This window comes from Notolabrus celidotus, chromosome 7, assembly GCF_009762535.1.
Source record: "Notolabrus celidotus isolate fNotCel1 chromosome 7, fNotCel1.pri, whole genome shotgun sequence".
Taxonomy (NCBI): Eukaryota; Metazoa; Chordata; class Actinopteri; order Labriformes; family Labridae; genus Notolabrus; species Notolabrus celidotus.
This window is the reverse complement of record NC_048278.1, coordinates 36,109,504-36,132,263: the sequence shown is the minus strand read 5'-3', so window position 1 is coordinate 36,132,263 and position 22,760 is coordinate 36,109,504. Positions and strand designations below refer to the sequence as shown.

Genomic DNA, 22,760 nt, shown 5'->3' with positions numbered 1-22,760 from the left:
CCAGAGTCTCTCTACTCCTGCGCCAGACCAGTTCAACCAGAGCCAGAGTCTCTCTACTCCTGCGTCAGACCAGTTCAACCAGAGCCAGAGTCTCTCTACTCCCCCGTCAGACCAGTTCAACAACACGGACGCCAGCTGCAAGAGGATCCGAATGTTGTATATGCCGCTGTCACTATTAACAAGCGCACTTCTGCCCGGAGCTGAGCAGGATGGGAGCGTCTCTGCAACATTTTGAAATAATTCAACACAAAGGGAATCTGCAGCTTTGAATTTACATGAAGTGTGTTGTTTATTTGAGCAAATAATTGATGTAATATAACTCCAAATACAGCATTAAGAAAACCTCACAGTTTTCAAAGAGATAATTTTCAGCTTCTTATTATCAGTGAGCACAGTTTAGCCCCAAACAATGTGAATAACACGTTGTCAACTTGCTTTTTTATTGTGAACATAAGTTGTGGGGATTTCTAGGCCATATGAAGCAAAAGGAACATTCATCAGTCGCTTGTCTCCCTCTGCTGGCCATTTGCAAGAATGCAGCTTGTATGATCTGTCCATTTATCAAAAATGTGTCCTTTCTTTCTTTCAAGAGTTGTTAGTTTGACTCTCTAATTTTGTTTTTAAACTATTCTATTAAAGCTCTATCGCTTACAGTGGTTTTGAATTTTTGTTTTTACTTATTATGGTCATTAGAAAATTGATCGGGCATGTGGCGAGACATCTTGTTTCATTTAGTCCTCTTTGCACGGACTGGATCGAGACTATCGTTGAAACTTTGTGTTCAGTCTTTCGCCTTCTTTGAGACATCGAGGCGTCTCTACAGCCTGCAGCCGTTGACTGACAGCTCAGTTGCAATTTCATCCAGGCCGTTGCATTTCGCCTGCAGGCCGGGGTTGCTGGAGCACTCTGCAGACGACGGCCAGCGCTCCACCCAGGTGTCCTTTCCTAACATGTAGACGTATCTGTGAGCAAAAAGAGAGGGAGAACATCTTAGTGTAGATTCAAAGGATCAGAGGACTTTGTGCACTTTGCCTCACAATACCTCTGTCACATCTTTCTATTGTAGCTTAAATACTTAAAGAATAAATTAGGTGTTTTTGAACATTCCTCTTTTTTACCCAGAAACTTCAGGGTTGAAGATAGAAACCTTTAGAGAAGATAATCAATCTAACAAGTTAGAGTTTGTATTTAGGAAGTATTTCAAAAACTACAGCCAGCAGTAGTTCATCAGTTTAACACGATTAAATGCTTTCAAAAGCACCTCTTAGACCTCTCCTGTGAAAACTTTAGTTTTCTGTCATAGCAGCTTACATGCACGGTGGCTAGAACAGATACATTTGCTTTTAGATGCAGTTGCATCAACTGTAAAAAAAAAACCTGGGCCCGTATGCAAGTCCAGCCATTACACAAACACCCATAGGAAAAGAAATTTAGAGAGGAGATCTCAATAGTGTTTCATTTATGTCTCCTAGACAACAATGAGATCTGTTTGAAAGTAAAATGAGACTATAGCTTATGTCTACTGTTTCTCATTCTTGCCTTCAGAAAAAAAGTTGCAAAAAAGTCTCAGCTTAGTCTCCCTTTCAGTTCAAAAGGAAATCTTGTCAAAATCTGAAATGATTCTCAGGTATTTCTCAAGTTTTTTGACTCCTTTTGAGCTCAGGGGGAGAAATCAGGGAGCTCTCTCGATTGTCTGGTGGCCTGAAACTAAGCGCCCCACATACAGAGGCTACAGTCCTTGTCACAGGGGTCGCCGGTTTGATTCCCGGACGGCCGACTATTTCCTGCATGTCTTCCCCCGCTCACTACTCCCCACATTTCCTGTCTCTCTTCAGCTGTCCTGTCCAATAAAGGCAAAAAGGCCAAAAATATATTTAAAAAAAGAGAAGAAAATTAATTCATGTTATGGTCTCAACTATTTCTCCTAGTGAATTTTAGGAGAAACAAATGAGAACAATTTGAAACTTGAATGAGGCTGAAGTGAGAATCTCAATTTTGTCTCCAGATACTTAGAAGGGAAAGCTTTGAGCAGTATAATTTTCCTCTGGGCAGGACCATTAGTCTTAACGTACCGTTATGGAACGGCCCATTTGGCTGTAGCGTTAGCCGCATGCACGACTGCAAATAATTGGTCAATTAACTAATTGCACCATGAAAGCGAGGCTGGTGCAAAACGCCATATGTCCAGGGAACCTCCTGGAAAACCCCTATCCAACAAATTCGAATTGCACATGCCTACTACGCATAAACAACAACAAACATGGCGAGCGTTACCGGTGTGACTGAGAGAAGATCAAGAAGAAATGGACATTTGATTAGAAGAATCTAGAATGAACAAACAGCTGTTATCAGCAAGTCAATCCTCAAAGAGAACAAACAAGGAGAAAGGGGAAGTTTGGCTTCAGATCTTGAACCGGGTAAATGCGTGTGGTGTTTCTGAGCGTGCTCAGTAGCAGACCTACAAAATAAAATAAGCGGCTTTGCACAACAAGCACCGCCACCAACGTGGTCCAGGTGGAGGACCACCTGCCCCCCCCCCCATTGAAGGATGAGGACTTGTTAACGGAGTTGTTTGGGAAGGGTTCACTTCACAGTATTGCTGGTAGTTTACCTAAGAATTATGTTCTAATTCATTCATATGAAATAATCCCTAAATATATGTTGTCATATTTAGTCTTAAACAGTAACGTATAGGGTGCTGTCATCCTGCTGTTAGCACCTGTAACGGTCGGGTCCACCGCCATTAAATGTAATGCTTTGTTGGGGTGTTAACCTGGCTCATGCAGACCGCTTATCTGGTCTATGTCTGTTTTCATGGCTAATGGCTGGACGTGCATACGGGCCCTGAACTCTGCATAACTTGTATCTCAAACATGCCCAAACGGCCTGCGAGGCTACTGTTTTGTTTTCAGGTATACTGTATATTCTTCATCCCTGCTCTTCTTACCTGTTGGTTTCACTATCAATGTTCCATCGGTCCTCTTTGGGGCCGATGATGAGGTACTCAGAGCCCACCCTCAGGTTGAGCTCATCTCTGCAGCCTCCATGAGACATGAAAACCCTGTTTTGACCCATTTCAAATCCAGCCTCCACACCTGGAGGAAGACGTTCAGAGGGAAAGTGTGAGCTTTGATGCAAAGGTACATTTGTCCAGTGCAGGAGGTTTTATTCCTCTTCTGCTACTATAAAAGAGAAGACACCATAAAGACAGACACACAGCTAATGCTTTAACTCACCCAGCTTGATCGCTTGTACGATCTCCAACTCGTATTTGTCGTAGTAACTCTTGGTGATGTTCACCACCTTCACCTTGAAAACTGAAGTTCAAGTAAAAGTATTAATGTTGCGTGTCTTTAATAAAGCCTCTGGTTATGAGGCAGGGGGTGTGTGAATGTTAGCATGTTGCATCATACCGTGGTGTAAACTCTTGCAGGCAAAAGTCTCTCTTTCTTTGTTGGGAAAGTTTTCACTGTCGGTTTTGGAGACGCAGCAGTCACCTGTAGTTTTTGAGAAAATGAAAAAACAGAATTTTTCATCTGCATGCAATAAGTTGTATTTCTCAGCATTGCTTTGTTTTGAGAGCTCCTAGCCCTTCTATGTACATACGTGGAATGCCAAAGCTCTTTCATGTGCATACATGAAAAGCAAAGGCAGGGAGAGCATCAGTGACAATACATATGACACTGGTGAAATCAGACACAGCAGAAAGGAGGAGCTGGGGTGGAGGAGGGATGTAAAGCGGTCTGAGTTTGACTTTGAGGCCCACCTGAACTAATGCTCAGTTTTAAAACAACAGACAGCTTTAGCACCCCCTTCCACCATGCATGTGTTGCAGACAGGTATATGTTTTTTACCCTGAGTGCAGCGACAGACGTTGTCCCTGCAGATCTGTGTGAGCTCCTCTCTGTCCTCCCTGGGAGTGTAGGTGCGGCTGCATCGATGATCTGTGATGAAGAAAGAGGGGGAAGATTTTACACCTGCTACTGTCATACTGGAGGATATAAAAGAACAAACAAAGAGGACAGACTGTGCATTATCAAGCACAAATCTGTCTATTAATTAGACTAAGTCAGCCTGTTTACACCTGATGTGAACTGCTCATATCACATCGATGTAGTCTGAAGTAGATCTAAACCAGTCCAGAGGGAACAAGGTGGAAGTGCTGTTTTAAAGGTGACATATCACGCTTTTTTCATCAATATATATTGGTCTAAGAGGTCCCCAAAACATGTCTTTAATGTTTATGCTCAAAACAACACTTTGAAATCAGATTTTGGCATGCCTGAAAAACCCTCTTCTTCAGTCCTCCTCAGAACACTCTGTTTTCTCTCTGACCACGCCCCCTCAGGAAGTGGATGTAGCCTCGGCTCTCCAGCACGTTGATCTAATGTTTACATGTTGGCTGAATATACACGGCTGCTCACAGATCACGTTACTTCAACCCTCTGAATCTGATCCAGAATCTGATCCTGATGGAGAGGCGCCTGCAGCAGGACCTTTCTGAAGGATTGGTCACAGATTTAGTGTTTCTTGTTGTTTTATTTATCAGTATGTCGACGTGTGTCTTGGTACACAGCTACGAACATGTAGCTATGTGGCTATGCTAACTAGCGCTAGCACTTATCCATGATAAATAAAAATCATCCACTAGATCTTCAAATCTGCAGACGTGGGGAGTAAAACCGACCTCTGCCAGAAAGGCAGCAGGACCTTTCTGAACCATTGGTCACAGATTCTGTGTTTCTTGTTGTTTTATTTGTCAGTATGTCGACGTGTGTCTTGGTACACAGCTACAGCTACGACATGTAGCTATGCTAACTAGCGCTAGCACTTATCAATGATAAATAAAAATCATCCACTAGATCTTCAAATCTGCAGACGTGGGGAGTTAAACCGACCTTTGTGTTTATTAAGACAGCCTACAACTAGCATGCCTCCCTCCTAAGCTCCTTGTTAGCACACATTTGTGCAGGGAATGAAAAATGGAGGAGGGATTCAGTATTATTTTATACAGTCTATGGGCTGAACAAGCTCCGAGCTCTGACTCCGTGACAGACCGGATATTGTTGTTACATAACAAAAACAGGGAAGTCTGAAACGGCTGGTTTCAGCACACATTTACAGAAAGGTGGAGAAATCAGAACAGGGGCAGAATGGATTCTTTTCATTCTCGGGGGGTTTGTAGACAGGGACACATATTTCAGGTAGAGAACCATTAAAAAGTCGATTTTGCATGATATGTCACCTTTAATGTCTCATCACCTCTCTTATATTCTGAGCTGTGGGATGTCCGGGTTGTGCTATCCTACCTCAACTCCACTTTATTTATAGAGCACCTTTCATACATGTAAACGTGCAGCCCAAACTGCTTCACAAAATAACAGAGAGACAGAAAACAACAGCAATGCTAAAGTTAGAAAATGCACGATTATAAATAAAATACTTAAAAATAAAATAAAATCATCACAGTCAAATTAATAAATTAAGTAAGAGTGGAAAGAAAAGCTTAAAAAAAAGGTAGCATTAACAAGATCAGATGAATACAAGACATAAATAGATAAATAATCAATTAAGATAAATAAATGTTAAAGCAATGATTATAATAATAAAGATGCAGTCCAGGGCTAAAGTTTAGTTTAGCTACCTGGGTTGTAATACTCATAGACGGTCACCGACGAGGGCTGCAGGAGGCCAACTTTGAAGCTCTGCTGAAGCCTGAAGATCAGGATCTCTGGCTCTTTGTGAGACACCTGAGAAGAGGGAGGGTGGTGGAAACATGAGTGCAAACAGAGAAGATCTGAAACCTTACACTGCTTTTGGAAAATCCAGAGAAATTAAAGGATATTAATGGATTAAAAAACGGACTCAAGAGACAGGTTTTGTGCAGGTCTGTAACGTACAGCAAACCTCTTGCTTCTTACCTTGAACAGGTGCAGGATGAGCGAGCCTCTGTCACTCAGGTTATCAACAATCTGGAAGTTGCTGATGTAACGATCCACTGAGTTGGACAACTGGACGAACACACACAGATAGACAGACTCAGAGACAGGCGTCACATCAGATCTCACTCTTTTTAACGAGGTAGTTAAATTCGGATTTGGGATTTGTGCTGCTTTTGCTACTAAATCATTTAGAAATTGCTCATGGACATCTTTTCTAAATTAGAAATTCAAACCCAGTAATCTCTATCGTTGTATGTATATATTGGTCCCCTCCTTTTCATTCTGTACATCCTACCCCTTGGTCACATCATTCGCCATCATGGACTCCAATTTCACTGTTACGCCGACGACACCCAACTCTACCTTTCCACCAAAACAATCAGCGCTGCCACTGTTTCCACCCTCACCACCTGCCTATCTGCAATAAAATCATGGATGACCACCAATTTTCTAAAACTCAATAGTAACAAATCATCATCATCATCATCGGCACCAAATCCCTCCTACCCTCCGCCCAGGACTTCAAGCTCTCCATAGACGGTCACTCAGTCACCCCCTCCCCTCAGATCAAAAACCTTGGCGTCATCTTCGATCAGACTCTCTCCTTCCTTTTTTTTTTTTTTTTCTTTTCTTATTTTCTCCTTCTCTTGTCTGCATATATATTTCTGGTTTGTGTCATGTTTGTCACAAACTGTCAAATATTATTGCAATTTATTCTTGCAGCAAAAGAAAAGAAAGAAAACATTTTTCTTCTGTGCTTGTGACTGTGTGCATGCGACCATCACCATTCCTCTTAGAACTCTGGCCTATCTTTTATTGAGAGCTAATATCATGTTCTGTAAAAGAGGGCGTGCACACCTAGGTGGGCCAAAAAAAAAATTTAAAAAAATAAGAGAAAGTGAAAGAAAGATTACATAAGGATATACAAAGGAACAGGGAAAGAGAAGGAGAGAGAGACCTAACACACTTAGATGGAGAGGGACCATCTCACCATGACTCCAAAAACTCTGTGGGGTGATACTAATGATTAAGCAACCCTTAGTGTCCACAATCATTACTGAAGCTTGGGGCGCAGAGGGTTGCCGCCGTGCTGTGTTCTATTTGTGTAACAAGACCACCACTGGTGCAGATGAAACCACTTGGGTCAGATCAGCTGAGCGGTTCGGCCCGGCATCCGGGCCGCGAGAGCAGTCAGACCGAAAGACCCAAACCGCCGCGGGAGACCCAGGCCAGGGGACAAGCCAAGGACCCAGACCGGAAGCAAACAGGTACCGCCGGAGCCCCCAGGGCGACCCCCAGGTCACCCAGTAGGAGGAAAGGGGGGCGAGGGGGGAGAGATCCCGCAGCCCCCCCAAGGGACACCCCCACAACACCGCCCCCACAGCCCCCCAAGACGGAGCCAAAGGAGCCACCAGGGCCGAGGGGGCCCAGCACCAGGAGCAGACAGCCAGGCAGACGGGCAGGACCAGGACCAGAGCCCGGCAACCGGCGCGCCGGAGCGGGGGGAGGGCGGAGGCGGCAGGGCCAATCCCCCCCGCCCCCCCCAGACGGCCCGACCACTCCCCCCAGCCACGCCCTGCGACTGATGGACCAGACTGCGGGGGCATGGAGGGACACCCCAAGGGCTGCCGCAGTGACACCCCCCCAGCCGCGCGCCACCCCACCCCCCAAAGAGGACCGCGAGGGAACCCCCGGGAAACCCGGCCCCGAGGGCAGCCGCGGACCAGGCTCCCACAGGGGAGGGGGCAGCAGGGGGACGGAGGTTGACAGGGACACCAGCTACCCACCCAGCCCCGATGGACCCCCAACGAGTAGGGCCGAGCCAAACACTAAGGCCCCGCCAAACCTGAAACTGAAACCTGAGACTCTCTCCTTCCAACCCCACATCCGTCACATCACCAAAACTGCCTTCTTTCACCTCCGCAATATCGCCCGCCTCCGTCCCACTCTCTCCAAATCCGCTGCTGAAACCCTAATTCATGCTTTTATATCCTCACGACTCGACTACTGCAATATCCTCCTGTATGGTCTTCCCTCCTCCCATCTACAAAAACTACAATACGTACAGAACTCTGCTGCCCGGCTACTCACCCACTCCCGCTCCAGAGACCACATCACCCCTGTCCTTCAACAGTTCCACTGGCTCCCCGTAAAACAGCGCATCCATTTCAAGATCCTGCTCACCACGTACAAATCCCTCAATAACCTGGCCCCCCCATACCTCACTGACCTTCTCCAGTACTACCCTTCCTCCCGCCGCCTCTTATCCTCTGACTCCAACCTCCTCCCTCCCATTACTAAATCCAAGCACCGTACCTTGGGGGACCGGGCCTTTGCCATAGCCGCCCCCAACCTCTGGAACTCTCTCCCCCCACACATCCGTGCTTCTGACTCACTTCATTCATTTAAGAAACAGTTAAAAACTTACCTTTTCAAACAGGCATTCCCCACACATATGTCTTTATTGTATTTATTTATTGTCTCTCTTGTGAAGCGTCTTTGAGTTCTTGAAAAGCGCTATATAAAACTTAGGTATTATTATTATTATTATTATTATATATTTTAAGCAGTACCATCTCCAGGTCTGAGTTCTCAGGAGTGAAGCCAGTTGGTAGACTTATATCCAAAACCACCATCCTGACATCCCGGGGTCCCAAAGCCCTGTGGGAGAGAAACAGACAGGGAGAGAGAGAGAGCAGCACTCACAACTGAAACTTGAACTACAACATCTAAGGTCAAACTGCAGATCTGAATGTCTCACCTCACTCTGATGGTGATCTGGTAGGATTTTTCCACATCTGCTGGAGGCTTCTCTGTTGTGGTAGAGAGGAGAGTGTATTTAATTAACATGTGTGAGCTTCATTCATCAATCAAACCTCTTCCTCTCAACCTCCAAAATCTTTTGGGATTAAGACATGGTGCATGTAAGAGACGGTGTGAGTAATCTGAGTCACCGCTGGATTCCTCGATAGTGACGTTGAGCTCAAAGTGCTGGCAGGGCATTTTCTCATCCACCTCATGCAGCTGGTTGTAATACGTCACCACCTTGAGTCAGAGACACATGAGAGAAAAAAAAACAACACTTGCTATATCACAAGTTTTACCATGTTATGAGGCTACAACTATGAAAGAAACATTACCTCCAGTATTCCCTGTCCGTTCCCCTGAGCTTCCACTTCCAAATCAAGATCAGCAGGCAACTACAGACAAAGTCACCAAAGAAGAAGAGAGTGAAATAAACAGGCTAAACACTTCCTGGTGTGTCACTGCACCCAGACGTGCTCATACGACATGAAATATCCTCTCTCACCCTGGAGGATCGAGCAGCGTAGGCGGTAGTGGGGTTGAAATGGTAGCGGATTTCCCTGCGTCCCGTTATCCTGACGTCCACATTCAAGCTGAGGTCGGCAGGAGGAGGTTGGTGGATCAGGTACTCTGACAGCGCCTGCAGCACCACCATGGTAGACTGGGAGAGGACCGAGAGCAGGGACACAGATGTTATTGGATGTTTTCAACTTGTAGTGACAAAGCAAACTCCTATTAGCTATGATAGCTCCTCCGGTCGTTACCTGAGTGGAGCCGTAGCCTCCTCCTCCCCTCCGCTGGCTGTTGAGCCATTTGAACGCCACTGCTGCTCTCTCCATTTCTCCCAGCTTGACCAGAGCGAGCAGAGCGTAGCCGGTCGCCTCCAGCGAGAACAAGTGGTTGTGTTTGTCAGGCCAGTGACCAGCTGAAAGAGGAATATATCATCATTCATTCACCTTATGAACTCATGACTAATGAATGCAAACTTCTTTAACAACTTTCTTATGTGAGAAACACTTAACTTCACAAAATGAACTTAATGGTTCAATATTAGAAAAATATCTCTTTATAATTGTCTATATGTTTTTTTTTTAAAACCATACAAGCATGAATTATACCATAATTCGAAGGTAAAAAAAAAACAGAGCAGCTTTAAATCTCCATATACAGTGGGGTGCGAAGGTTTGGGCACCCTAAACAAGAATTGTTGTTTTCATCTGTATTTTCTATTTCCTTCAGTGTGACAGCTTGCTTCTTTCATATATTATAACTGACAGAAATACAGACATTTTCAGCATGAAAACTTATTTATTGAGTTAAATCAGGATGTACAATAAACTCTGAAACAAAATGAGACTGGTGCAAAAGTTTGGGCACCCTTAAACTTTCTTATGTTTGAGCGTTGCTAGACAGCCTATCTAAACATCTAAACATTGGAATTAGTTCACTGAATCTTCCACAACAAATTCACATACAACAGCAGATTTAAAGGTTAAATTTGAGCAACGGTTTCTTATCCCTCAGTCTCTAATGTGACTTGGCAACATGGGAACATCAAAACAGCTCTCAGATGACCCAAAATTGCAAATAATACAGAAGCATAACTCTGGAGAAGACTAGAAGAAATTATCCCTCAAATTCTGAAACAAAATGAGGCCGGTGCAAAAGTTTGCGCACCTGATCCCTTCAGTGACTTCAATACTTAGTAGCACCCCCTTTTGCTGATATAACTGCCTGTAAATGTTTCTTATAACTCTGGATAAGTCCCTGGATTCTAGCCGGGGGGATTTTTGTCCACTCCTCCTTACAAAAGGCATCCAGCTCTGTGAGATTAGAGGACCTCCTGGCATGGACAGCACGCTTCAGGTCATACCACAAATTCTCTATGTTCAAATCTGGGGATTGTGATGGCCATTGCAGAATGTTGTATTTTTCTTTCTTTAAGTAATCCTTTGTCGATTTGGAACAATGTTTAGGATCATTGTCATGTTGGAGTACCCAACCCCGGCTTAGCCTCAGTTTCTTGACGTGGTCTTGGACATTTGCTTCCAGAATCTGTTGATATTGGGCCGAATCCATGCGACCTTCCACGGTTTCCAAGGTTTCCAGTGCCTGTACCGGCCATACAACGCCAAAGCATAACAGACCCTCCTCCAAACTTTACAATAGGGAGCATGTTCTTCTCCTGGTATGCTGTGTTCTTCTTGCGCCATGTGTACCGCCTGTGGTTGTGCCCATATAACTCCATCTTTGTTTCATCTGTCAAGAGCACTTTATTCCAGAATGACTCTGGTTTATCCACGTGTGTTTTGGCATATGTCAGACGCCCTTCCATAAAGCTCCTTCTCATGCAATCTTCATCTGATTGTGGAGCGATGCACCATGACACCATCAGCAGCAAGATCTTCCTGGAGTTCTTTGGTGGTGGTTTGTGGGTCCTTCCAAAGTTTTCTGACCATTTTTCGTTCTTGTCTTGCTGTTATTTTCCTTGGTCTGCCACATCTTTTCTTCACATCCACAGTGCCAGTAGCCTACCTGAGGAATAATTTCTTCTAGTCTTCTCCAGAGTTATGCTTCTGTATTATTTGCAATTTTGGTTCATCTGAGAGCTGTTTTGATGTTCCCATGTTGCCAAGTCACATTAGAGACTGAGGGATAAGAAACCGTTGCTCAAATTTAACCTTTAAATCTGCTGTTGTATGCGAATTTGTTGTGGGAGATTCAGTGAACTAATTCCAATGTTTAGATGGTGAAATCAGTCTTTTTAGGCTGTCTAGCAACGCTCAAACATAAGAAAGTTTAAGGGTGCCCAAACTTTTGCACCGGTCTCATTTTGTTTCAGAGTTTATTGTACATCCTGATTTAACTCAATAAATAAGTTTTCATGCTGAAAATGTCTGTATTTCTGTCAGTTATAATATATGAAAGAAGCAAGCTGTCACACTGAAGGAAATAGAAAATACAGATGAAAACAACAATTCTTGTTTAGGGTGCCCAAACTTTTGCACCCCACTGTATATCAAAGACAGGCTGTGTGCCCTCCTCTTTATTTCTGCATTTCTACATTTAGTCTCCTTCTTTAACAAGGAAAAAAGGAAACAGATTACATAATTCCTCTTCTTATAATTCTGCACTGGTTACCTGTTCTTTCAGAATACATTTTTAAAATACTTGTCCTTGTTTTTTAAAGCTCTTAACAGCCTTGCTTCTCCATACATCACAGATCTCCTGTCATTTTATGTTCCACCACGATCACTGAGGTCCTCGAATGCTTCTCTTTTAAATGTTCCTCATGTGTTTCTCAGAGAGAGAGCACTTTCTGTTTTACTGCCCCTAAAATGTGGAAGAGGTGTTTTTACAGTAAAATTAAAATAAAGACTTACCCTTTTTAATCTGGCTTTTAACATGGAGGAATTTACTTAAAGCCCTGACTTGCATTATTACCAGTATTACCATTGTTTTAGCATCATATTTATTTTTTATTCTATTCTAAAGAAGAAGAAAGAAAGGTACTTTATTGATCCCCAGGGGGGAAATTCAATTTTTTCACTCGTGCTATATTGGACATGCTACACACACAGTTTTTTTGGTATATACATACAATGCACACACATGCAGTGAACATGCTTAGGGAGAGATGTCAGAGTGAGGATACTGCCGTCAACCAGCGCACCCCGAGCAGTTGGGGGTTCGGTGCCTTGCTCAAGGGCACCTCGGCAGTGCCCAGGCAGGTGAACCAGCACCTCTCCAGCCACCAGTCCACTTGCCAAACTTCGTCCATACTGGGACTCGAACCGGCAACCCTTCGGTTCCCAAGCCAAGTCCCTATGGACTGAGCTACTGCCGCCCCCAGTAGCTGTTATTTTATCTTATTTAATCTTTATTTTTATTTTATTTTTCCAGTAAGTCTCTTTTTTTTATTTCACTCATTTTATTGTGATGATTTGATTTGTTTTGTTTTTTCCTGGTATTTATCTGATTTCATTTAATTGATTTTATTGTAATGATTTTATTTTATTTTTCCTGTATTTATCTGATTTTATTTTATTTTTCTTATACTTATTTTTTCTAGTATTTATCTGATTCAATTTTATTGATTTTATCATATTGGTTTTATTTTATTTTATTTTATTTTTCTAGTATTAAACAAATCTTATTATTTTGATTTTAATGTAGCATTTTTATTTCATTTTTCTGATGTTCATCTGATTTTATTTTTCATTTTATTGTAATGATTTTATCTTTATCTTCAAGTATTTTATATGTATATGAAAATGAGTTGAGTTGAGAATTGAGTTATTTTGCCATTTTGACTATAAGATGAAATATGACAAAACAACACTTATTCCAATATAGTAAATAAAGTTAAATTGTAGACAATGTTATTGACTTATCCGGACAACTTCAGTGCTTCAAACTGTACATGAGTGGATGCCTTTATAAGAGCATATCAAATAAATATTAAGAATAACTTTAACCAGTTTTAAAGGTGACATATCACGCTTTTTTCCTCAATATATATTGGTCTAAGAGGTCCCCAAAACATGTCTTTAAAGTTTATGCTCAAAAAAACACTTTGAAATCAGATTTTGGCATGCCTGAAAAACCCTCTTCTTTAGCCCTCCTCAGAACACTCTGTTTTCTCTCTGACCACGCCCCCTCAGGAAGTGGATGTGCCCTCGGTTTTCCAGCATGTTGATCTAATGTTTACATGTTGGCTGAATATACACTCTGCTCACAGATCGCGTTACTTCAACCCTCTGAATCTGATCCAGAATCTGATCCTGACGGAGAGGCGCCTGCAGCAGGACCTTTCTGAACCATTGGTCACAGATTTAGTGTTTCTTGTTGTTTTATTTATCAGTATGTCGACGTGTGTCCTGGTACACAGCTACGAACATATAGCTTTGTGGCTATGCTAACTAGCGCTAGCACTTATCCATGATAAATAAAAATCATCCACTAGATCTTCAAATCTGCAGACGTGGGGAGTAAAACCGACCTCTGCCAGAAAGGCAGCAGGACCTTTCTGAAGGATTGGTCACAGATTTAGTGTTTCTTGTTGTTTTATTTGTCAGTATGTCGACGTGTGTCTTGGTACACAGCTAGAGCTACGACATGTAGCTATGTGGCTATGCTTACTAGCGCTAGCACTTATCCATGACAACTAAAAATCATCCACTAGATCTTCAAATCTGCAGACGTGGCGAGTAAAACTGACCTTTGTGTTTATTAAGACAGCCTACAGCTAGCATGCCTCCCTCCTAAGCTCCTTGTTAGCACAAATGTGTGCAGGGAATGAAAAACGGAGGAGAAGTTGAGTTGTATTTTATACAGTCTATGGGTTGAACAAGCTCCGAGCTCTGACTCCGTGACAGACCGGATATTGTTGTGACGTAACAAAAACACGGAAGTCTGAAACGGCTCGTTTCACACACATTTACAGGAAGGTGGAGAAATCAGAACAGGGGCAGAATGGATTCTTTTCATCCTCGGGGGGTTTGCAGACATGCCAGGGAAACATATTTCAGGTAGAGAACCATTAAAAAGTCGATTTTGAATGATATGTCACCTTTAAAGGGACACAGATTAACTGGATGTAATGAATCTAACTGATCCTTAGTATGCTGGATACCTCGAGACGCTCTGAGTAGGTTTTGTGTCGGGTTGTGGCGCTTATCCTTCCCCAGCAGAGCCAACGCATATGAGGCGATCGCCACGGTGTACGGTCTCCTCCCCAACTTCACCAGAGCTTTGGTCAGGTAATCAGCTGTCTTACGGATAACTGCCTGCAGCACACAGAAACAGCACACAATATTTTAAGTGCAACTCTTAATATCATCACAGATCACAGCAATAAAGAGGGGGCGTTCTGCTTCTCTATTTAAAATGACATATTATGAATTATGGCTACATGTTTTGGACTTTAAATGTGACCCATAGAATTTGGAAAGGTGTTTCATGTCATGTTCTGTCTCAGCTACCTCCCTTTAAGGCTCTCCCCACACCCCCCCTTCCCTTCCAATTAGCACACTTTTAAAGCACGTATGGGTCTGGCTAATTTTTGAGTGAAATACCTCTGTGTCAAATTTAGGATCGATGCACTGGATCCCGGCCTGCTTGGCCTCAGCGAGCGCGATGAGCACAAATGCTGTCAGGGTTATCTCAGGATCATCGCCACGAACACCCCCCTGGAGACACACACACACACACACACAAAGGGAAGAGATTTACAAGGGTACAAAAACATTAAGTGAATAAATACAGTATGTGTTGTTTGAATAGGAAAATATGCATTTAGTCAAGTAAATCAAGAATGAAGTGCCAAAAGGAGGCAGAACTAAGCAGGAGGAAAGGGTGCGTGTCTCACCATCATGGTGGTGCTGTACACTGGGTTGTCCTCCCTGAAACTCCCTCTCTGATGGTGTTTGTTCTTCACCAGGTAGAGCAGAGGTTCACACACCTGCTGCTCATTGATGCCAACGATGGAGTGAGCCATGGAGAAAACTTTAACCACGTATGCTGTGATCCTGACACACAGGGGGAAATGTTTGTAATGTTACAATACTTATATAAATCATACTAGCTCATGTGGCTAATAACCTGTCAAAGATAATGGTTTAAAAATGTTCAAATCTCTGATCAATTTTAGAATAAAGATATCAGAGAATAAAATACCAAACAGAAATAAGTAAGTCTTTCTTTCCTGTGAAGTATATGTTAGCATACCATGTACTTGCTCCTTCTCTCCTGTAGGGGGGGTAAGAGCCATCGCTCTTTCTGTATGCGAGCTGCTTCTCATAGCCTGAAAACATAAAACAAATGGAAATCTATTCATCCATCCATTCATCCATTCATCCAATCATCCCTTCATCCATCCATCCATCCATCCATCCCTTCATCCATCCATCCATCCATCCATCCATCCATCCATCCATCCATCCATCCAAACGTCATCCAACCATCCGTGCTTTCATCCATCGAAATATCCACCAAAGCATTAATTCAACCATCCATTCAAACATCCATCCATCATCCATCCATCCATTCATCCAATCATCCCTTCATCCATCCATCCATCCATCCATCCCTTCATCCATCCATCCATCCATCCATCCATCCATCCATCCATCCATCCATCCATCCAAACGTCATCCAACCATCCGTGCTTTCATCCATCGAAATATCCACCAAAGCATTAATTCAACCATCCATTCAAACATCCATCCCTTCATCCATCCATCCATCTAACTAACCATCGATCCACCCATCCATGCATTCAATCATCCATGCAACCATCTTACCTTTCATCCAACCATTCATCCATCCATCAATCCATCCATCCAACGATCCAAAATCTATCCTTCCATCCATCCATCATCCATCCATCCATCCATCCATCCATGCATTCAAACATCCATCCATCATCCACCATCCAACCAAACATCTTAGCGTTCATCCATCCATCCATCCTTCCATCCATTCATCCATTCATCCATCCATCCTTCCATCCATCCATCCATCCATCCATCCATCCATCCATCCATCCATCCATCCATCCATCTAACCAACCGTTGATCCACCCATCCAACCAAACATCTTAGCGTTCATCCATCCATCCATCCATCATCCACCGATCCAACCAAACATCTTAGCGTTCATCCATCCATCCTTCCATCCATTCATCCATCCATCCATCCATCCATCCATCCATCCATCCATCCATCTAACCAACCGTTGATCCACCCATCCAAGTATTCAAACATCCATCCATCCATCCATCCATCCATCCATCCATCCATCCATTCATTCATCCATCAATCCATTCATCCATCCATCCATTCAGCCATCCAACCATCCATCCCTCCATCCTCCATGTTTTTAATTATACAGTCCTTTCATTCATCCATCAACCTCCTATTTAACTATGAAGCCAACACTCCATCTATCCATGAATACTTCTTGCTCTCCATCCATCCCTCTAAGTTGGATTTCCCTTCTTTTTTCTTGGTATTAAGACATTTTTCATGAATCCATCTGTTTATCTTTCTGTCAAGTCCTTCTCCTTCACCTCTCCTGATGTATCGCAGAGCCTCGGCTCTCCGCAGCACCCCTACACTCTCCCAACTATTTGTTCGATCCAGGTAGAGAGTGGCGATGAGCGGCAGGGTGATCGATGCCAAGTTCTGCTCCACACAGCCACCGGGCATCCGGATCAGAGAGGCCAGAGAGTCCTCACTGATGGAGTTATCGATGCTGTCTGCTAACACGTTTCCTGCAGAGCAAAGAAGAGGAGGAATCAGGACTCAGTCTACTCTCCCTGGTTCATATTTAACCTTTTTCATTGCTCTCGTTCAGGACTGACCTCTGACATTGATGAATGTTTCTGGGACAGAGTTTGGCACAACGGACTCCAGTTCAATCTTCCCCACACGGAGTGTTTGTGTTCCTGCAGCAGATAGAACGAGTGATAAACTTCAACTTCACAACCATTCAGCCCAAACCTAAGAGGAACCATGCCTTAGAGAGAACATATACCAACACCTGACCCAACAACAGCTCAATGGAAGCCTTAAAGGTGTACATTTGTCTGTAACCTTTTTAACTGTGACTCCGATTAGAGAAGATTTTGTGTTGCTGATTATAAGATAGCAGCCCTAAAGTTTAACACTGATTAGGCACTTTAAAGGTGACATATCATGCAAAATTGACTTTTTAATGGTTCTCTACCTGAAATATGTGTCCCTGTCTACAAACCCCCCGAGAATGAAAAGAATCCATTCTGCCCCTGTTCTGATTTCTCCACCTTTCTGTAAATGTGTGTGAAATGAGCCGTTTCAGACATCCGTGTTTTTGTTACGTAACAACAATATCCGGTCTGTCACGGAGTCAGAGCTCGGAGCTTGTTCAGCCCATAGACTGTATAAAATACAACTCAACCCCTCCTCCGTTTTTCATTCCCTGCACAAATGTGTGCTAACAAGGAGCTTAGGAGGGAGGCATGCTAGTTGTAGGCTGTCTTAATAAACACAAAGGTCGGTTTTACTCCCCACGTCTGCAGATTTGAAGATCTAGTGAATGATTTTTATTTATCATGGATAAGTGCTAGCGCTAATTAGCATAGCTACATAGCTACATGTTCATAGCTGTAGCTGTGTACCAAGACACACGTCGACATACTGACAAATAAAACAACAAGAAACACAGAATCTGTGACCAATCCTTCATAAAAGGTCCTGCTGCCTTTCTGGCAGAGGTCGGTTTTACTCCCCACGTCTGCAGATTTGAAGATCTAGTGGATGATTTTTATTTATCATGGATAAGTGCTAGCGCTAGTTAGCATAGCCACATAGCTACATGCTCGTAGCTGTGTACCAAGACACACCTAGACATACTGATAAATTAAACAACAAGAAACACTAAATCTGTGACCAATGGTTCAGAAAGGTCCTGCTGCAGGCGCTTCTCCGTCAGGATCAGATTCTGGATCAGATTCAGAGGGTTGAAGTAACGCGATCTATGAGCAGCCGTGTATATTCAGACAACATGTAAACATTAGATCAACGTGCTGGAGAGCCGAGGCACATCCACTTCCTGAGGGGGCGTGGTCAGAGAGAAAACAGAGTGTTCTGAGGAGGACTGAAGAAGAGGGATTTTCAGGCAGACCAAAATCTGATTTCAAAGTGTTTTTTTGAGCATAAACTTTAAAGACATGTTTTGGGGACCTCTTAGACCAATATATGTTGATGAAAAAAGCGTGATATGTCACCTTTAAAAACAGTAAATGCTGCTATATTACCAGGTGATTGATAGGAGGTAGCAGGGAATCATGGAATACAGTGATCGTCTCACCTCCCTCAGCCGATGGGTTCAACACAGCACTCCAAACTTCAGTCTTCTGCACTCCATCCATCTATTGGATTCACAAAATCAGTAGTCTTTTATGTACAGAAATCTGCATTTTCTTCTTCTGTTTTTTTTCCCCTAGAGCCTTGTTTTAATTTTTACCTTGAAATCAGACTCTACCTTCAGTTTTGCTACAAATCACCGGTACATTCAAGGAAGTAAAGACCTTTATTCTGAAATCCAGGATATCATCTTTTTTGTTTTAGCAGCAGATTTTGACTCTGATGGAAAGCTTAACCTGCTCCCGTTGACATCTTACCCTGATTACAACCTCCACTACATTTTGATGATCAAGAACAACTCACGATGAGCTGCCGATTTTGCCAAGGGGTTAAGTTATGTCCCCCATGTAAAGAGGCTATAGTCCTCAAGTGAGTGGCATAAAAGCCCCAAACTGTAACTTTAAAAAAAAAATAGGGACTCACCACTACCCGTAGAGGCTTCTGGATGCGATCTCCTCCCATCATGTCCCTGCCGACCACCATCACCTCCAGAGGAAGCTTCCCCACCACCAGAGGAACAATGGTGTAAGGCACCACCACAGAGGCACCGGGCGCCAGCGTCACTTCCTGTGTGTGTCTGTCCTTGAAGGCGACGCTGCATATGCCTTCTGTCTTCATCAGCACCACCCTCACCTGATAGATTACAAATACTCCAAATGTATTTTCATTTTTTTCCACTATCAACTTTTTTATCTCATCTTTTTTCCACTATCAACTTTTCTAAGTGGTAAATATTAGTAGCCAAAGACGCTAAATTGAATTGGTGATCATTAAACTTACAATATATCTACAAACAATCATTTTATAGTTTACAAACCTTACTACAGAAAATACCCTTTCTATATTTTAAATTCCCCAGCTGATTAATAAGGAAGTGGTTGTCTCTCTTACATGCAGCTCCTCATAGCCGTAGTTATGGACCACAGCTTTAATCTCCACCTGCTCGTTCCTCGCCACTGAATACGGCAGCTTCAGGTCCACAAAGAACTCCTTCCATGCTTTGACGTTGTACGGCTCAGCGACGCAGAAACCTGCAGATATACAGACAGACATCCTTATCCTTTGAGTTCAAACATTTGAAACTTTCAGACTTTGCTGAGTTTAACAATGTGACAGTTTGATCAGCCTTCGTTTTCAATACATTCAAAGATTGACCAATAAGTTTGTTATTTAAAACTTTGAACTATTCAGTTATGAAGCCTGGGAAAGATTAATCCATCTATCCATCCATCTAATCATCTATCTATCCATCTAAACATCCATCCATCCATCCATCAAATCATTTACCCTTCCATATAAACATCCACCAAACCATTTATTCATTCATTCATCCATCCATCCATCCATCCATCCATCCATCCATCCATCCATCCATCCATCCATCCATCCATCCATCCATCCAACTGAACATACATCAAACCATTCATTCATTCATTCATTCATTCAACCAACCATCAATCCATCCATCCATCTATTCATCCATCTAATCATCTATCCACCCATCTAAACATCCACCATATCATTCATTCATTCATTCATTCATTCATTCATTCATTCAATCAATTAATCAATCAATCATCAATCAATCAATCATTCATTCATTCATGCATTCATTCAACCATTCATCCATCCATCCATCCAACTGAACATACATCAAACCATTCATTCATTCATTCATTCATTCAACCAACCATCAATCCATCCATCCATCTATTCATCCATTAAACCATTCATTCTTTCATCCATCCATCCATCCATCTAATCATCTATCCACCCATCTAAACATCCACCATATCATTCATTCATTCATTCATTCATTCATTCATTCAATCAATCAATCAATCATTCATTCATTCATTCATTCATGCATTCATTCAATCAATCAATCAATCAATCATTCATTCATGCATTCATTCAACCATTCATCCATCCATCCATCCATCCATCCAACTAATCATCCATCCATCCATCCATCCATCCATCCATCCATCCAGCCATCCATCCATCTAATCATCCACCAAACCATTCAACCATCCATCTAACCAGCCATCCCTCCATCTTAACATCCATCCATCCATCTATCTAATCATCTATCCATCCATACATCCATCTAATCATCCACCAGATAATTCATTCATTCATTCATTCATTCATTCATTCATTCATTCATTCATTCATTCATCCATCCATCTAAACATCCAACCACCCAACATTCTAAATATCTATCCATCCAAACGTTCATTATCATCCAACCGTCCGTCTATCCATCTGTCTATCCATCCATCCATCCATCCATCCATCCATCCATCCATCCATCCATCCATCCATCCATCCATCCATCAATCCTCCATGTTTCAGCATTAAGGCATCTCTCATAAATCCATCTGTTCTGTATGAGCTATGATGTTCAGGGAATGGCTGTCACTGTGCTCCTCTTCAGCACCATGGACAGCGACATGCATGCCCATTTCATCATTCAGAAGTCAGAAGGGAAGGAACAGTGTTTTTTTGAACACAACATGAAGTCTGAGCACTCTCTGTAATGACCCAAGAATACTCACTCTGTGACAAGCTGTTTCTGAGATGACTGCAAAACATTTAAATGTATTTTTTTTTTTTGTGCATGCTTGAGGTTGGTGAGCGTTCCACTCTTCTTCCTCTCTTACCTGTATGAGCCGATGAACTGACCGCCAGAACTCCCCACTCTGTGATGCTGTCAGGTAAGGGATGGTTTACGGTCATCGAGGCAAACCTGTTGATGCAAATCGTGCACTTTAACCACTAAAGGAATGAAGAGCTATACATTTAAACCACAGCTTATGTTTGGATTTTATGAAAGAAAGCGGACACAGAAGTGTAAACTCACAGAAGGCAAAGACAGTGATGCTGCCTCAGATTTTAAAACAACCGGGAATCCTCCAATCATTCTTTAGTTTCATCAGCCTACTCTTAAAAGTTGGTTTTATCCTAAGTTTAGCATATTGGGTTGACGAAGGCATTGTACGACTCAACTCATACACAATCACAACAAAAACGAAGTACACACAGAAAACAGTCAGAGTCAAAGAAGCACTGCTGCGCTGACAGAGCTGCTCCTCACTCACCCGTCTTTGTCTGTCTCCGTGGGCAGGTCCACTTCCATCCACCAGGATTCATAGAACTTGGCTCGCAGATACACCTGAGTCTCATCCAGATACTCTTCCTCATCGTAATCTTCGTACCCGTAATCCTCCTCCTCCTCCTCCATCACCATCGTCCTTGTTTCAAGCACTGCTTCTTTTTCTGCCATTTTAGACGTTGTGATATATTCCAACTGAGGTTGACTCCTTGGTTTGTTTGCCACTGCCATTCCCCACTCTATGTGAACACATTAACATGTGATAAGCAGATCTCATTACATACTTCCATTCCATATCATATCATATCTGAAGCTGTTGATACTGCACTGTAAACCCGAAAAAGTTAAAATTACTCAAAAATGTTGTGGTAACTGATTACATAAGAGTTTTTAAGTACACTGTAAAAAGGGATTTTAGGTTTTAGTTACCTCAGCTCATTTTCTTAAGTCAGTTCAACTTCTTAAGTCAGTTTTACTTGAAATATCAAGTAAAATTAAGGGGTGAGCCAGACTAAGGATTTGCTTAGTGGAATCTGATTCATCAGATTTTGCCCATAGTCGACAAATAGACGAATGTTTGTTGTTTTTCCTTATTGACCCAAAGTCTGCATGATGGTGACCGCATGACAATATTACACATAACCCTTTACAATTAAGAGACTCGAAGCTTAAAGTAAAAGGGACAACAGAATATTATAAGTATGAAACTTGGATTTTTTAAATCTATTTTGCAAAAACAACAAAGTGAATCTCAAGGTCAGCCTATTTTCACTTGCGCAATATTTCTAAAATTAGACACTTCCTATCTCAGAGCGACGCAGAAAAACTAGTCCATGCATTTGTTACCTCCAGGTTAGATTACTGTAACTCCCTCTTATCAGGCTGCCCCAATAAGTCTCTAAAGACTCTTCAGCTAGTTCAAAACGCCGCAGCTCGAGTATTGACTAGAACTAGGAAGAGGGAGCACATCTCTCCAGTGTTAGCTTC

General features: G+C 42.6%; 1 protein-coding gene across 1 annotated transcript in view; it reads right to left on the bottom strand.

The window, feature by feature from the left end:
- Nucleotides 1–264: 264 nt before the first annotated feature.
- LOC117815596 (complement C3-like) overlaps nucleotides 265–22,760 on the bottom strand; it is a 44,451-nt gene continuing 21,955 nt past the window's right edge. Inside the window, exons 19-42 of the mRNA XM_034687404.1 lie at nucleotides 21,760–22,012; nucleotides 21,322–21,407; nucleotides 19,547–19,686; nucleotides 19,079–19,288; nucleotides 18,600–18,660; nucleotides 17,113–17,196; nucleotides 16,819–17,022; nucleotides 15,477–15,552; nucleotides 15,118–15,277; nucleotides 14,825–14,938; nucleotides 14,383–14,536; nucleotides 9,512–9,672; nucleotides 9,253–9,408; nucleotides 9,083–9,142; nucleotides 8,897–8,987; nucleotides 8,704–8,755; nucleotides 8,516–8,603; nucleotides 5,922–6,011; nucleotides 5,645–5,750; nucleotides 3,855–3,944; nucleotides 3,414–3,497; nucleotides 3,237–3,317; nucleotides 2,948–3,095; nucleotides 265–962 (exon numbers count right to left, since the gene is read on the bottom strand). Of these exons, the coding sequence (XP_034543295.1) occupies nucleotides 818–962; nucleotides 2,948–3,095; nucleotides 3,237–3,317; nucleotides 3,414–3,497; nucleotides 3,855–3,944; nucleotides 5,645–5,750; nucleotides 5,922–6,011; nucleotides 8,516–8,603; nucleotides 8,704–8,755; nucleotides 8,897–8,987; nucleotides 9,083–9,142; nucleotides 9,253–9,408; nucleotides 9,512–9,672; nucleotides 14,383–14,536; nucleotides 14,825–14,938; nucleotides 15,118–15,277; nucleotides 15,477–15,552; nucleotides 16,819–17,022; nucleotides 17,113–17,196; nucleotides 18,600–18,660; nucleotides 19,079–19,288; nucleotides 19,547–19,686; nucleotides 21,322–21,407; nucleotides 21,760–22,012 (2,894 nt within the window). The 3' untranslated portion in view covers nucleotides 265–817. The remainder of the gene's footprint in view (nucleotides 963–2,947; nucleotides 3,096–3,236; nucleotides 3,318–3,413; nucleotides 3,498–3,854; nucleotides 3,945–5,644; nucleotides 5,751–5,921; nucleotides 6,012–8,515; nucleotides 8,604–8,703; nucleotides 8,756–8,896; nucleotides 8,988–9,082; nucleotides 9,143–9,252; nucleotides 9,409–9,511; nucleotides 9,673–14,382; nucleotides 14,537–14,824; nucleotides 14,939–15,117; nucleotides 15,278–15,476; nucleotides 15,553–16,818; nucleotides 17,023–17,112; nucleotides 17,197–18,599; nucleotides 18,661–19,078; nucleotides 19,289–19,546; nucleotides 19,687–21,321; nucleotides 21,408–21,759; nucleotides 22,013–22,760) is intronic.